This window comes from Aspergillus affinis (assembly GCF_023601865.1).
Source record: "Aspergillus affinis strain CMG 70 chromosome Unknown NODE_6_length_556011_cov_87_064024, whole genome shotgun sequence".
Taxonomy (NCBI): domain Eukaryota; kingdom Fungi; phylum Ascomycota; class Eurotiomycetes; order Eurotiales; family Aspergillaceae; genus Aspergillus; species Aspergillus affinis.
In genome coordinates, this window is record NW_026515787.1 from 1 (window position 1) to 14,673 (window position 14,673).

General features: G+C 51.4%; 5 protein-coding genes across 5 annotated transcripts; 1 reads left to right on the plus strand and 4 right to left on the minus strand.

The window, feature by feature from the left end:
• KD926_009541 (putative RNA-directed DNA polymerase from transposon X-element) lies at positions 1 to 1,323 on the minus strand (the record flags this gene model as incomplete). Its single annotated transcript, XM_053094656.1, has 2 exons — positions 1 to 1,165; positions 1,214 to 1,323. Coding segments are annotated over 2 exons (953 nt in total), but the record flags the coding sequence as incomplete, so codon positions are not given.
• A 227-nt stretch (positions 1,324 to 1,550) lies between these two features.
• On the minus strand, positions 1,551 to 2,991 carry KD926_009542 (Lipocalin-like domain-containing protein; the record flags this gene model as incomplete). Its single annotated transcript, XM_053094667.1, has 2 exons — positions 1,551 to 1,901; positions 2,593 to 2,991. The coding sequence occupies 2 exons, from the start codon at positions 2,989 to 2,991 to the stop codon at positions 1,551 to 1,553; spliced, it is 750 nt and encodes a 249-aa protein (XP_052960109.1).
• Positions 2,992 to 3,617: 626 nt separating this feature from the next.
• Positions 3,618 to 4,995, minus strand: KD926_009543 (SDR family oxidoreductase; the record flags this gene model as incomplete). Its single annotated transcript, XM_053094678.1, has 3 exons — positions 3,618 to 3,650; positions 3,710 to 4,758; positions 4,911 to 4,995. The coding sequence occupies 3 exons, from the start codon at positions 4,993 to 4,995 to the stop codon at positions 3,618 to 3,620; spliced, it is 1,167 nt and encodes a 388-aa protein (XP_052960110.1).
• A 708-nt stretch (positions 4,996 to 5,703) lies between these two features.
• KD926_009544 (PaaI family thioesterase) lies at positions 5,704 to 6,276 on the minus strand (the record flags this gene model as incomplete). The annotated part of the gene is made up of 1 exon (XM_053094689.1): positions 5,704 to 6,276. The coding sequence occupies one exon, from the start codon at positions 6,274 to 6,276 to the stop codon at positions 5,704 to 5,706; it is 573 nt and encodes a 190-aa protein (XP_052960111.1).
• Positions 6,277 to 6,939: 663 nt separating this feature from the next.
• On the plus strand, positions 6,940 to 14,624 carry KD926_009545 (type I polyketide synthase; the record flags this gene model as incomplete). The annotated part of the gene is made up of 5 exons (XM_053094700.1): positions 6,940 to 7,131; positions 7,181 to 7,267; positions 7,323 to 7,380; positions 7,434 to 13,747; positions 13,806 to 14,624. The coding sequence occupies 5 exons, from the start codon at positions 6,940 to 6,942 to the stop codon at positions 14,622 to 14,624; spliced, it is 7,470 nt and encodes a 2,489-aa protein (XP_052960112.1).
• Positions 14,625 to 14,673: the final 49 nt, after the last annotated feature.

Below are 14,673 nucleotides of genomic sequence, written 5' to 3' on the forward strand. Positions count from 1 at the left end.
AGGGTCTACGTCCATTTCCGGGTTTAGGTCTATCAGGGCCTCTTCTTGCTGCACAGAGACAAGCTCCTGCGAGCTGTGTGGCGGTATAGATCCTTCTTGAAATATTACTGTAGAACGATTTCGCTCTGTTGGCCGGCTGGTTGACCGGGTCAATCTCTCTCTCCTTCCCCCAGATCCCGCAGCCCGCCCCTCGCTGTTGGGCGGGCAAGAGGTCTCCGTGTCGCTACCCACGGAGGGATGATCCTGTAGATAGGGCGGGATGCGGTGCAGGGGCTGCCGATATTAAGCTGCAATTTGCACCCGCTCTTACTCTGCTACGTACCTCGTACAAATTCTCGACCAGGCGGCGTGCGTTTTGCCGCATCCAGCGCATTTGCGCCCCTGGCTACCGGTAGCAGACCTCTGTACGCAGGACCGGGTCTCGTGGCCCTCGGCACAGAGGCCGCAGGTTATTTTATTCGAATAAACGATTTTTATATGTCCATGACATTTGAAGTATCGCCGAATCCGCGCGTTCCTATCATATAGAACAGTCGTCCGGTTATCGCTAGCCCAAATAGTCCCTTTCATGATTGCCTCGTTTGCATGTCTCGGGTCAGAGAATTCGACAATGAGAGCAGAGAATTTCTGATTCTTGTGATTGGAAGGATGGGTAAGCCAGGTTACGCGCCTGATATCGGGTTTCTGGTTCCAACCTTCCTTGTTCTCGTCAAGAAGCTCACTGGCTACTCGGTCCTGTTCGCCCTGATCGCTCAGGTCCTGGATTGACTTGATCGGGATGCCATGGACTACCACGCCCCACGTAGGGCGCCGCAGGGTAGCCCCGTTTGACATGCAATTCGCCCATTTATCGTAGATCCTGGCAGTTTCGGCCTCCGTAGCAGTGCGTAATGCCAGGCTTAGATCCCCCGAGCGCAGCTGCCTGGCGGAAACGAATCGGGCTCTCGCCAGGGAGAGCGCAGGAATCGCTGCAGCAGCCTTTTTCCTTGCACTTTCTGCTTTATCTTTTATCTCTGCCGATGACTTCTTTCGGTAGGTCTTCTGGGCACCAACATCTCGCAGTTTGACGATCACTTCGCGGTCCTTGCTGAGCACTGACGGGGTGGCCGGAGCGGTACTGGAGGAGCCGTGGGAGGAGATCGTATGGGCTAGAGGAGGCGCATTCCTGACTACAGAGGCCCAGGAATGATGACTCTGGTTCCGAATGCTTTACTGGGTGCTATGAGTGTGTTGTTGGACATTCTGAAGGGTCTGCTTGATCGAGGCCAGCTCAGGGCCTAGATGGGCATTCCTATCGAGAATATCAGCCGCTTGGTATTGCATAAATCCGCAGTAGGTGACTGACTACCTGCTCAAAGAAGTCGATAACAGGCTTTGGGAGCTGTTTTCCGGCTTGCTCGTGCGAAATGAACGATTTCGCGTCGGCGTGGAGGTTCAGTACGCAGGTAAGAAATTTCTGATTTGATGAATTTGCCGCCTCGGGAATCCCTGAAAGGGCCGGCCACGGGGTTTTCGCCCCAACCATCTCGAAATCCCCTATAGAGATAGAATCATTCGATAGCGGCTGGAGTTATTGGCAAACTGGTCGGTTCTGGAGGCCGTAGCCGTCGTGGTGGTTGAGTAATTTCAAAAACTTGATTCGCGTCGAAGTTGTTGTTTTTTTGGGCCAATGGGCCTGTCGCCTCAGGATCTGGCTGGTTGCTAACCAAGGGCTGAGCTGCCTTGCTGGCGATTTTGGTCGCTTTCGCAGGCTTCTTCTTTACGGCGGTGCTAGGAGCCTGCAGCTCAGCAGTGAATTCATACTGGCTCGCTTGGGAGTGCCGTGAAGCCACGCTGCTGGCTCTGCTGGCGGCAGACGATCTAGTAGTAGGACAATCCATCGGGAGGTCCACTCTGGGGTCCTGGAAGGATTCTGGAAGGCCTTGGCAACGCCAAGGTTGTGCACACGGGTAGTGGGTCAAATCTTTTATGAAATGCACAGGGGAAGGAGGGCAGAATGACACTGTATCGGCTATATGCACGTAGCCTACTAAGGAGCGAATGCCTTTTGAATGATAGGGCTCTTAATTCTCTTGCATAACGATTAATCCATCTTCTATCATAGATAAAGGGATAAGTTCCTCAGGGGTTCGAGTGTGCGGGCCAAGCCGCTAGATCACGTAATCCCATGGATTCGTATCAAAATCAACGAGAACAAGGTTCAAAGGGGTCCAAATGGATGAAACTGAAGAAAATACTGATGGAATCAATGAAATAGCGATGCAGCTTGTTCTGGGTGAAGCTCCTACCTAATGGACTATCTGTGGATCACGTGACTCCGGACAGGCTTGCGCCACAAGCCATACCAGCAGGCTCCAACAGTACATCTCTTAAATTTGTCTTTTAAGGTTCAAGCCACGCAATCAATATTTCCACTGGACACATTCTCTGCTGTCGCGGATGGTCTACGCCATTGGAGTGTTGCGTGGCATTGCCTTCCCTGCGGAGGCACGACGTTATAATCAACAGTCAGTTATCAAAAATGGCCACAAAAGAGGTAAAAAAGATCGAACAACCAAGGTTATCTCGGTGATGGCAAATTTATTCGCTTACCGCGAGGAATATCGGACTGGCCGTTCTCAGCTCCAGCAGTCCTTCGTCATCAAACCTGGCAATCCGACTCTGAACCTGACCAATCCAGTCCGGAAACGAAGCCACGGTGACTAAGTGGTTCACGTGCAAGCTGCTCTCTGTGGAAAACTCGAAGGTCTCGAATCGCCCTGAGTAAGCCACATAGTCGTTGACCGCGAACTCAGTGGAAGGCCGCGTCGTGGGCGACTGGCTCAGTAATTGTGCCGACATGTATCCGTCCGGCGTATACACCAGAATCCCGCGGGGCGATTGGCCCATGGGATAGATTGTTTCCTCTCCATTCAGATTCGTGGTCTTGTACTCGAGGAGAGACCAGGATCCGAGGAGGATATCGCGGTAAGGGGTCTGAGGCACAGACATGGCGAAGGCTTTGGAGGTGGAATATATTTTCTCTCTTCTTTTCTTCCTTGTTTCGTGGGAGCTCCACTCTATCTTCCTCAAGGAATTGGTAATGGCTTTCTAGGCGAACTGTGATCTGATGTCAAATACCTGCACCCTGCCTTAAATGTTCACAAAGATTGCCACCCGAAATGCGCGATATATACCCCAAAGGCAAGGGAGGGTTACTTCCTAGAATGGGCGATCATTGGGGCCGTCACATTCCTGCATCTATTTGTGATGAAAGAGGCGGCTAGAGAGATATTTTGAGCGCAACCTACATCACCTTCCAAGGTCGTTACGTCAATGAGAGCGTTTACTAGGACCTCCGCGGAATTGACTATATCCAAAAGCCTTTCTTCCAATGGATACTTTAGCAGTTATGCTTATAGCAGCCCACCGTTACTTGCCTAGGTTACATACATATGGGCTAGGCTTTGTGTACGTGTAGGATTTGGGCAGGGAAAATCTAAGACGACAATATTCCAGATGGAGGGGGCCTCTGTGATTACTACCAACGTAATACTACTTTTTTTCCCATAGACATCTTATAACTCATTCAGCTGCATGGCATTCGTCCCTTAGCCTAACCAATGGCTTCTGTCGTTTCAAAGGCCACTCTTGTAAGCCAGATAACGATCCTGTATCGAATTAAACAATCATCTATTGAATATAGCCTTGAGGGAAAAGGAATACCTACAATAATTCCTGACCAGAGATACTTCGTCGTGACACGAATCCACGACGCAGTAGCCCCTCTCCAAGTGAGACCTGTCTTTCCCTTGCGCACCACATCATTGACCACCTTGTTAGCAAACTGATCAGCGGGCATCCAGGATGGAAACAGGTCTTCTTCAGCCTTGGTCTGAGCTCGCTTCTCGATATTCTCGAGAAAAGGGTGGTATGGCGAGTCCGCCGGCAGCGTCATGCGGAGGGTGTTATCGAAGATCTGCGTGTCTACGGCGCCGGTGATTACTGTAAGGACTTTCACGTCAAACGGGGACAATTCTAGACGCAGTGTTTCTCCGAGGACGTTCATGGCCGCTTTGGACATGCTGTAGACCCCGATCCAGGGAGTATGCAGGCAGCTGGTCACTGAGCTGATATAGACAATCGTTCCTTTGGCACGGATCAGCAGCGGCGAGAATGCCTGGGTGACGTTCAAGGCGCCCCAAACGTTCGTGTCGAAGAGGCGTTTGGCGTCGTCCATTGGCACATCGAGAAGGGGGATGGAGGCAAATATCCCTGCATTGTTAACGAGATAGTCGAGTCGCCCGCCAGTAGCTTTTTCCACGACGGTGACGGCGGCCTGGATACTGTCGACACTGGTCACGTCAAGGGCCACCGGAGTTACATGCGGCATAGTGACCAATTCACCCATCTTGGAAATTGTGCGCGCCGAGGCAAATACCGTTAAGCCTTCTTGCTGGAATCTCATGGCAAGGGCATGCCCGATACCCCCACTGCTACATCCAGTGATAAGAACGGACACGGATGGTTGGATGGTCATTGTGGCAATAAGAGGAATCCAGAAGTTGTTGTGAATAGTTGCAGATCCTAGTTGAAGTGGAGCGAATGCACTCAATCCGGGACTCCGGACGACATTTATGTAATGGTTGTTGGTAGACCTGTTGACTTGCTGCTGCTGCTTTGGTAGTCTTGCATTACTAGGCTGCTGCTTCAATGGTGTTTCAGCAGTTTCTTTTTCCGGCAGTTTGGAACCGAATGCATGAAACCGGGAAAGCAGGTCTGTTACCCGAACAGGCTACATGCATTCATGAAATCAATCCTATATCCAGTCATAGATTGACACACTAACGCGAGGACGACGTTGAAAACCGGTACATCAGGTGCTCATATTTACCATATCTTGCGAAATTTAGTGTCTGGCGTGCATTTACCTGCGCTTCCAAAACCCGAAATTTCCAATGTTGACCTCAGCGTTGCAGAGGAGGCGGAATAGATGGCGCGTTTGAGGTCGTCCATTGGATTGTGTTCAGGTGTCGGATTGGGTTCAACTGTGGGACTGTGATCAGTTGTGGCTGGTTCCATGTTTTTGAGTGATTCCTTGAAGGTCCCACGGTATCTGAACTGAGCAGGTTCTAAGATACCCACGTTTTCTTTGTCTATACCGGGTCGAGGCGATTGTTTATACTTGGCAGACGCGACAGGACGCGAAACGTGATCAGAAGCAAACAAGCCGGACGTTGATCAATCGCTGCCTCAGGCATCAAATTCCCATTCCGCACGACGACCCTGCAACGAAATAACAAGATATCAATCACTACCAAAGATGTATTACCAACTCATTCAAAGACCGAGATTAGAGGTAAAAACCCCACATCAACGACATGGAACCATGGATTACCACTGCATTTCCATTCCAAAAAGTTGCACTCGATATGATCACCCTGGACTATGGAATGAGGAATTGGCACTACAAAATCTAAGTTGCATGTGAAAAGAGATATTCATATGTTGAGATAGTGACATTTTCAGGGACAGTACATCTAAAAGGACGATTCACCACCACAACATTACACCGACAGCGATTTCCCCAACAATATTTCACCAGACCGAGACGAAACAATGAAAACGATCCTAATCGAGAACAGATATCAGATCCCGATTGCTCCGAAATGATGAACATAGCCATTCCCAATCTCAGATCGTGCGATCCTGTAAAATCCCGCTCTAGATAGGCGAATATAGACCACCAGTCACCGCCGGCTGCAGGTAATGCCCCCATGCCTCTGTGACAACCTCACCGGCCTCCTTTTCCTGGCCATCCAGGATTTCCAGCCGACTCTCTACCCAGGCTGCATTGTTCTCCACCTTCGTGACCCTTGCTTTAAGCACGTAGAATGACTCGGTTGGGGCCGCCTTTCGATATTGCACGTTCAATCCAAGGGTAACGGCGACTCGCTTGGGCAGCGCCGCACTAGCGCACCCTGCCATCCCTTCGTCCATGATCGTCGCCAGCGGGCCGCCATGAATCATGCCAGGGTAGCCGGCCAATGCTGCCCCGATGTAGAGGATAAGATAGAATGATGCCCCTCCGGTCTCGTGGAATGCGAGCGGGCGGACCGGAAGTTTATCAGGCCCTAGGAGACTGCCGACGGTAAACATCTCGGACTCCATGGACTTGGGGACGTTCTGGTAGTATCGCGACTCCGATAGGTAGCCCTCTGAGCGGAGGGATTGCGTCAAGGCATGATGCTGCAGCTGGTCTTCGATCGAGCTGCTCGAGGTCATGGTGATAGGCATACTTCAGGAGAGTAATTATACAAGTATAGAATTTGTTTGTGACAGAAGACAACGAGACAATAACCGGACAGGGTGGGATATAAGTGCGCGAGGAGGGTAAAGGGCGTAGTCTAATATGGCTATGCAGCTCTGTCCTATTCAAGTCAGCACTACGTCAGGCCACTGTAAGTTCACCGCCAAACAGTTTATTCAAGAAAAATCACCCGGAGAACTACAAACAGGTGTTCCGAGCTGAAAGAGAGAGGGCGATGACGATCATGACTCTGAGTTTGAGCCAGTCGAGAACCTAACCTACTTGAAGATAACCAGTGGGAGTGAGGGCCCTAGATTAATGTAACGCACCCTTAGGCTTCAGGCCGAGTTTGGTAACTCAGCTGTTAGGCTTGTTATGGTGCCTCCATGGCGCAGCATGATATCAAATTAGGAAATTGGATTATCAGGTTTGGAGTGCCTAGGGATACCGCCACTTCATTCGGCGCCTTTGTATTTGTAATAGGACTCAGGATATATTTGTAGAAAGATGGAGCGCCCAAGGTAAACCCCGAACAATAAACTGGTAATATAAAGGGTGACTTCTTCCCGTTCTTTCGGTGACAGGAGACCAAGTTTGGTATCTACCACGAACAGCTGAATTCTCTTTTATCAGATAGGATTAAGTACACTATGGCACCGGAACACAGCAAGCAGCAGCCAGTTGCCATCGTTGGCATGGCATGTCGCTTGCCTGGCGATGTCACGAACTCGGACAAGCTATGGAATATGCTGTCTGAAGGCCGCGCTGCCTGGTCCCGGTTTCCGGAGAGCCGCTTCCAGGAAGATGCCTTCTTTCACCCGGATAGCAAGAAGAACGGAGCAGTACGTGCTTTCACGACCAATCCCGGGTCCCGAGCTCACATCTTTTTAGTTCCACACTCAGGGAGGCCATTTCCTCGAAGAGGATATCTCACGCTTTGATGCTCCGTTCTTTAATATCAGTCCTGCAGAGGCAAAGGTGAGCTGAAGCCTGACATTTGGGTATACGGGAAAGAGGTTCTAACTCAAGACAGGCCATGGACCCTCAGATTCGACTACTATTAGAATCCGCCTATGAAGCCTTCGAAAGCAGTATGACCTTCAGTCAACCATGACCATTACTCTTCTGACAAGCAAATTCTTAGGTGGCATGACCTTGGATCAACTCCGAGGAACAGATACAGCTGCCTATGTGGCACTCTACAACCGAGATTATGAAAGAATGCTTATGCGCGACCCCGAAGATCTCCCCTTTTACTTCCAGACTGGCAATGGCGAGGCGATGTACTCAAACCGACTCTCCTACTTCTTCGATCTGCACGGACCCTCTTTCACCCTAGACACAGGCTGCAGTGGCGGCCTCGTGGCATTGCACCAGGCGTGCCAAAGCATCCGCAACGGCGAAAGCAGCCAAGCTATTGTTGGAGCGCCGAACCTGATCTTGGATCCAGCAGGCATGATCGGACCTAGCTTACTTCAATTCTATGCACCAGACGGCCGCAGCAAATCTTTCCATGACTGTGCTGATGGATATGGTCGTGGCGAAGGTGTGTGTGCGCTGGTATTGAAGCCCTTATCAGCGGCAATTGCAGATAGCGACCCTATACGGGCTGTCATCAGGAGCTCGGTCATCAACCAGGATGGCCGCACCCCGGGAATCACTGTTCCCAGCGGAGAGGCCCAGAAATCCCTGATACGTGCGGCGTATGCTGCTGCTGGATTGGATCCAGCTGATACTAGCTACGTTGAGACTCACGGCTCGGGCACCGCCGTCGGAGATATGACGGAAAGTCGCTCCATTGGGGACGTCATCGGCAAGGCTAGAGAAGCGCAGGGCCGTGGTCCAGTGATCATGGGCTCTGTTAAAGCCAATATTGGTCATTTGGAAAACACCAGTGGCTTGGCCGGCGTGATCAAAGCCGTGCTTGTTCTAGGCAAGGGGAAAATTCCACAAGCTGTAAACATGGGGCGTCCAAGTCGAGACATCCAATGGGATACTTGGAATGTGGATATCCCAACCGAAGCAAGAGAGCTGGACTGCTCGCAGGTCTCAGTCAATAGCTTCGGGTTCGGTGGCACGAACGTCCATTTGATTCTTGACAGACTGCAAGAGAAGGATCATGCCTGTGCTTTCCCAGAAGACCGATCCGGATCACTCATATTTGTTCTATCGGCGCATTCGAGCCAGTCCGCGCGTCTCAGAGCTGAGCAGTTACGGGAATATCTAGAGCAAGCGGAGCCAAGCAGAGAAGGACACTTCCTCAATTCTCTGGCCTATACGCTCTGCACTCGTCGTTCGCTCTTTTCCTGGAGAGCTGCTGTCGTAGCTAGCTCGGCGTCTCAACTCCGTGAGCGCCTGCGCTCTATCAACTATTCGCATCATAAAGAGCCACCTCGGATCGGCTTCGTCTTTACCGGCCAAGGGGCTCAGTGGGCTACTATGGGCAAAGATCTTTGGGACAACAGCGCAGTTTTCCGTGAGTCCATTGCAGCTGCAGAGAAATGCCTCAACGATCTTGGAGTCCACTGGAAGCTCACAGACGAGCTGTGGAAGTCCGCCAACGAGACCGGACTCAATAGTGCGATTATTGCGCAGCCAGCATGCACAGTTATCCAACTGGCATTAGTTGACCTCCTGGCTTCCTGGAACATCTACCCTAACGCTGTGACCGGCCACTCAAGTGGCGAGATTGCTGCTGCGTATGCATGCAAGGCCATATCATTCCGCGACGCGGTTCTTGCTGCGTACGCGCGAGGCTGTGCAGCAGGCCAGATTGCTGCGGATAACAGCGTCAGGGGTGCGATGATTGCTGTTGGTTTAGGACCGCACGACGTGCAGCCGTATATCACTGCTTCTTCTGGAGGCGACGGCCTTGCTGCAGTTGCTTGCATCAATAGTCCGGAAGCGGTCACAGTCTCCGGCGATAAGACCGCTATTGACACATTGGAAACGAAACTGCAAGAAGACGGCATCTTTTCTCGCCGACTACCAGTAGATGTAGCCTATCATTCGTACCACATGCTGCGCATTACAGGTCAATACCACGATGCTCTTGCTACCATGGAACCGGCACGTTCCAATCCGGCTATCTCGTTTTGTTCCAGTGTGACTGGGAAAGTGGCTGATGGAACCGAGCTGGGTCCCCAGTACTGGGTACATAATCTGGTCTCGCCTGTTCTTTTCTCTACTGCACTAGAGAAGCTGGTATCCTCGACCTCACCTCACGTTTTGATTGAGATCGGTCCACATGCAGCATTGAAGGGTCCAGTCAAGCAGACCCTTAAGACTGGATCGATAGAGGTCTCGTATACTTCAACTCTGCTCCGCCATAAGCGTGCAGATGAATGCATGACCGAGCTCGCTGCCGAACTCTTGTCTCGGGGTGCGGAAATCGATATTGACAAGGTAAATTCAATGTCTAATTCTACGCAACACCGTGCATGCCTTGAGGACCTTCCCACTTATCCATGGAATCATTCGTCGGCTTTCTGGCATGAGAGTCGCCTGAGCCGTAACTATAAAAACCGAACAGGACCACCGTACAATCTCCTTGGAGTACTCAGCCCGGAGTCGAGCTGGCTGGAACCTCAATGGCGGAACCATATCAGCCTCACTTTACATCCGTGGCTGGCGGGCCATAGGATTCAAGGGGATGTAGTCTTCCCTGCAGCGGCCTTCCTGACGATGGCTATTGAAGCAGGCTTCAAGATGGCAATGCAACAGCTCGGGGAGCGCCAGCCTCGGCCGGAGGGCTCTGTCGAACTAAGCCAGGTTTCGATCAGCAACAGGCTGATTATTCCAAGCTCCGGATCTGTTGAAATCATATTCATCCTACGACCAGCCACCGAGCTCGGCGGACGAGACCTCGCGCGTCGCCAGGAGTTCGTCATCTACTCCTGCTCCGACGCAGTGAACGTGGCAGAACACTGCCGTGGATTCGTGAAAGTTGCCTTCGATGACACCAAGTCATCGACAACCCTATTGGAAAGCCAATTCGATAAAGCCACACTCCCCCCAGTTCGCCTAGGCGGATGGTATAACGGCCTGAAGCAAGTTGGCATCGAGTATAACGATCTATTTCAGGGACTGGCCACCGCACATGCAGGACGTGGGTATTCCAGCGCCACAATCACGTCTTTTCCACCTGCCGAATATAGTGCCAGCCTTCACCCTGCCACCTTGGATTTGTGCTTGCAGACAATGCTTGTGGCAATAGACGCTACGGACTCTATCCGGGGTCCTATCATGCCAACATCAATACAAAGAGCCTGTGTGAGCGTGGGTCGCCCAACCAGTAGTGAAAACTGCATGCGGGTTTCTTCGAAGGTGACGAAGCTTTCCGAGCAAAAGCTTTTGGCCGATATCCAGGGCACCAGGTCCGATGAAAGTGGAGAAAATGCAACACTGGCCCTCTCATTACAAGGCTTGGAGGCCACGTCACTGAGCCTTCCGTTTGATCAGGGCGAGCAGGATCTTGACCAGGTGAAGGCGTGTCAAAAGCTTGCTATGATGCTTGACCCAGACTACCTGAGCAACGAATCGGTCAATGAGATCTGCAATGGACCCCTGCCTTCTGTCTCCGTACAAGTCAAGCTAACAAACCTGCGTGATGCATGCCGCATCTACGCGCAAGCGACCATGAAGGAAATTTCCGATGATGATTTGCAGCGCATGACGCCTTTTAGAAAGGAGTACATGGGCTGGTTGCAAAGGCAAGCTGATCTATGTCCACGTGATGTTTCAGCGGATCTTCTGAAACAGCTGAAAACATCGGACGCAGAAGGGCAGATGGTCTGTCGCGTGGGAGATAGTCTGACAGCTATCCTCAAGGGCTTACAAGACCCTCTTTCTCTGATGGTCGAGGACAACCTTCTCTATCGCCTGTATGAGGACGACCACAGCATGCAAAGATGTGCCATTCAAGCTGCAGAATACTCCCGCTTGTTGGCCTTGAAGTCCCCCGGGCTGCGTATCCTCGAGATTGGTGCCGGGACTGGAGGAGCCACCCTTCCTGTACTGGAAGCTCTGAACAGGTCGGGCCAGGCTCTGTGCTCTCATTATCGTTTTACCGATATCTCTGTGGGTTTCTTTGGCAATGTTGAGAAGAAGCTAGAAAGGTGGCAAAGGCTTGTTCAATACCAGAAGCTGGACATTGAGAAGGATCCTGGCCAACAAGGATTCGAGCCAGCGGACTTTGACCTTGTGATCGCAGCTAACGTTCTTCACGCTACCACTTATATTGATAAAACCGTCCAACATGTCCGGCAATTACTGAAGCCGGGAGGAAAGTTACTACTCCTCGAGAGCACACAGCCGACTGTCCACCGCTCATTTGTCTTCGGTCCGCTCCCTGGTTGGTGGTTAGGAGCCACGCAGCGCAACAAGGACAGCCCATTGCTGAACGAACAAGAATGGGACCAAACGCTTCGAACCCTGGGATTCAGCGGTCTAGACTCGATCCTACATTCATATCCAGACGTGGAAGATCAAACTGATAGTCTGATTATTTCTACGGCCAAGCCCAAGGACACCCATTCAATTAATGAGGCTACATTGGCCTTGGTGTTGACACATGATCAGTTATTAAATCAGGGTCAGGGTCTAGAATACCAGGTTGCCCAACACATTTCTTCCAATCTGTCTATCAATATAGATATTCTCTCACTTGGAGACAACCGATTACATGACCGAACGTGCATCATGTTGACCGATTTGGACGGGCCGTTGCTCAGCAATTTGGAGCAGACGTTCTTCAAGCAATTGAAACACACCCTAAAGACAGCCCGTGAAGTCATTTGGGTGACACAAGGAGCGACAGACCAAAGCCAAAACCCAATGTCGAATTTAGTACCAGGGCTGGCACGGGTGCTGAGAAATGAGAACCCTCATGTTCCGATCGTTACCATTGACCTGGATCCAGAATATCAGACACAACCCCAGGAGATGGCAATAAAGGTTTCGACCTTTGTGGGACAATATACTGCCAATCCACGAAAGGGTAGCATGGAATGGTGCGAACGCAAAGGGAATTGGTTTGTTCCTCGTTTGGTTGAGGACACAGCCACGACCCAATTTGTTCGTTCTCACTCTGTGACTTGTCCGCCTAATGTGGCTCAACTAGAACCATTTTACCAAGAGAGCCGACCTTTACGTCTAAGTGCGAGGAATACAGCAGGCTTGCAGGGAATATCATTTACTGATAATCCTGGTCTCGACGAACCTCTTTCTCGGGACGAACTTCAGATTGAGGTCAAGGCCTCTGGGGTCAACTTCCGGGACATCATGGTGTCTTTAGGACAGATGCCGGATGAAGATGTTGCAGAAGTCGCTGGCATTGTTACAAAGGCTGGGCGAGACTCGCAGCTCGAATTCTCGCCAGGGGATAGGGTTTACACATGGCACGTGCCTCGATTTGCCAGCCACCTCCGGTGTTTCTCGTCTAACGTCCAGCGCATTCCGGCGGGTGTCTCCTTTGAACAGGCAGCATCTATCCCTATTATATACTGCACGGCTTATCATTGCCTTATTACAGTGGCGCAAGTGCGTCCTGGTGACACGATATTGATACACTCTGGTGCCGGAGGAGTCGGTCAGGCAGCCATTATTCTTGCGCTGTATCTGGGAGCAACGGTCTTCACGACTGTTGGCACAGATAAGAAGAAACAGCTGCTCATCGATCATTATAGCCTCCCTGAGTCTCATATCTTCTCCAGCAGGTCGACTAGATTCGTCAGCCAGATCCATGCAGCGACTAAAGGTCGAGGCGTGGATGTCGTCCTGAATGCTCTATCAGGTGCTTTCTTGCAGAGCTCTCTCGATGTATTGGCTCCACTTGGTCGATTTGTAGAGATTGGCAAAAGCGATATCCTTGCTCATGCTCGCCTTGATATGAGCACCTTTTCACGCTCAATAACCATCTCGGCCGTGGATCTCGTTCAGCTGATGCGAGAAAAGCCGCAATACATGGCAGATGTCTTTGCTCGAGTGCACGAGATGCTAGCTGGGCATCAGATCAGGCCTGCGCATCCTCTCACGGCTTTCCCGATTTCAGAGCTAGAGCAGGTCTTCCGGACAATGCAGAAAGGGCAGAATGTGGGTAAGCTGGTTGTCACACATGGTCGCGAGGATACGGTCAAGGTTATACCACGGGTGTCTCCTGTAGTCCGATTGCGACCAGACGCTACCTACCTCGTCATCGGTGGCCAGGGTGGCCTTGGGCGGGCACTCATTGTTTGGATGGCAAAGTGCGGTGCTCGGTGCATCGTTTCTTTGTCTCCTTCGGGTGCTGAGAAACCTCTCACGCGTGGTCTCATTGAGGAGCTGGCAGAGATGAGGGTGGAATTTCACGCGATCTCATGTGACATTGGGGATCGCCATCACCTCCAGACTGTTTTGGCCGAAACTATGAAGGGTCTACCTCCTATTCACGGCATCATTCATAGTGGGCTGACGCTCAAGGTAGTTAACCAGACCAGATGCAAACGATATATGTCTCGGTGTGCTGACTTGGTTACAGGACTCCAGTTTCGACAATATGACACTCCAATCTTTCCAGCAGGTGCTACAGCCTAAGGTGGTGGGCACTTACAATCTTCATGAGTGCCTTCAGGACCAGCCGCTCGACTTCTTCATCATGCTTTCATCCTATGTTGGGTTGCTCGGCAGCACCGGACAGGCTAATTATGCCGCAGCGTCCACCTTCCAAGATGCCTTTGCGCGCTGGCGGACGAGTCTCGGAAAGCCCACATATTCACTTGATCTGGGAACTGTTCGAGGCGCTGGATACCTTCATGAGAACCCTGAAGCGTTGTCCCACTTTGAGAAGATGGGTCTCGGTGGAATTCCCCTCTCTGCGCTACACGCTCTTGTTGGCTACACCATGTCCAATCCTCCACCTCATTATTCTGACAGCCAGATTTCCATCGGATGGGCACCACCGACTACATGGACCCCAGCCCAATACGCTGCCCTGGATCCTCTTGTGTCGCACCTGTGTTTATCACCGGCGGACCCAATCGACAAGGACTCACGCAGGGATTCTGGCATATCTATGCCAGACTCCCAACCTCTTTCTCAAGTTCTGTCCCAGTGTCAGACCCCGAAGGAGCGAACCTCTGTCATTATTGAAGCACTGACGGCCCAGATTGTCGGCATCCTCGGAGTCGCAGCAGAGGATGTCAATTCCGGGAAATCGATTGGAGATCATGGAGGTGACTCACTGGTAGCCATTGAATTCCGCAACTGGTTCCGCAAGGAGATCGGTTGTACGTTTACCACGGACCAGGTGACGAACCAGCTTTCGGTGCAGCAACTGGCCGTTCAAGCTGCTAGTTGAGTGGTATTGCCATTGGTTATATTTTACAGACTGCTTGTTGTTTCTTTCT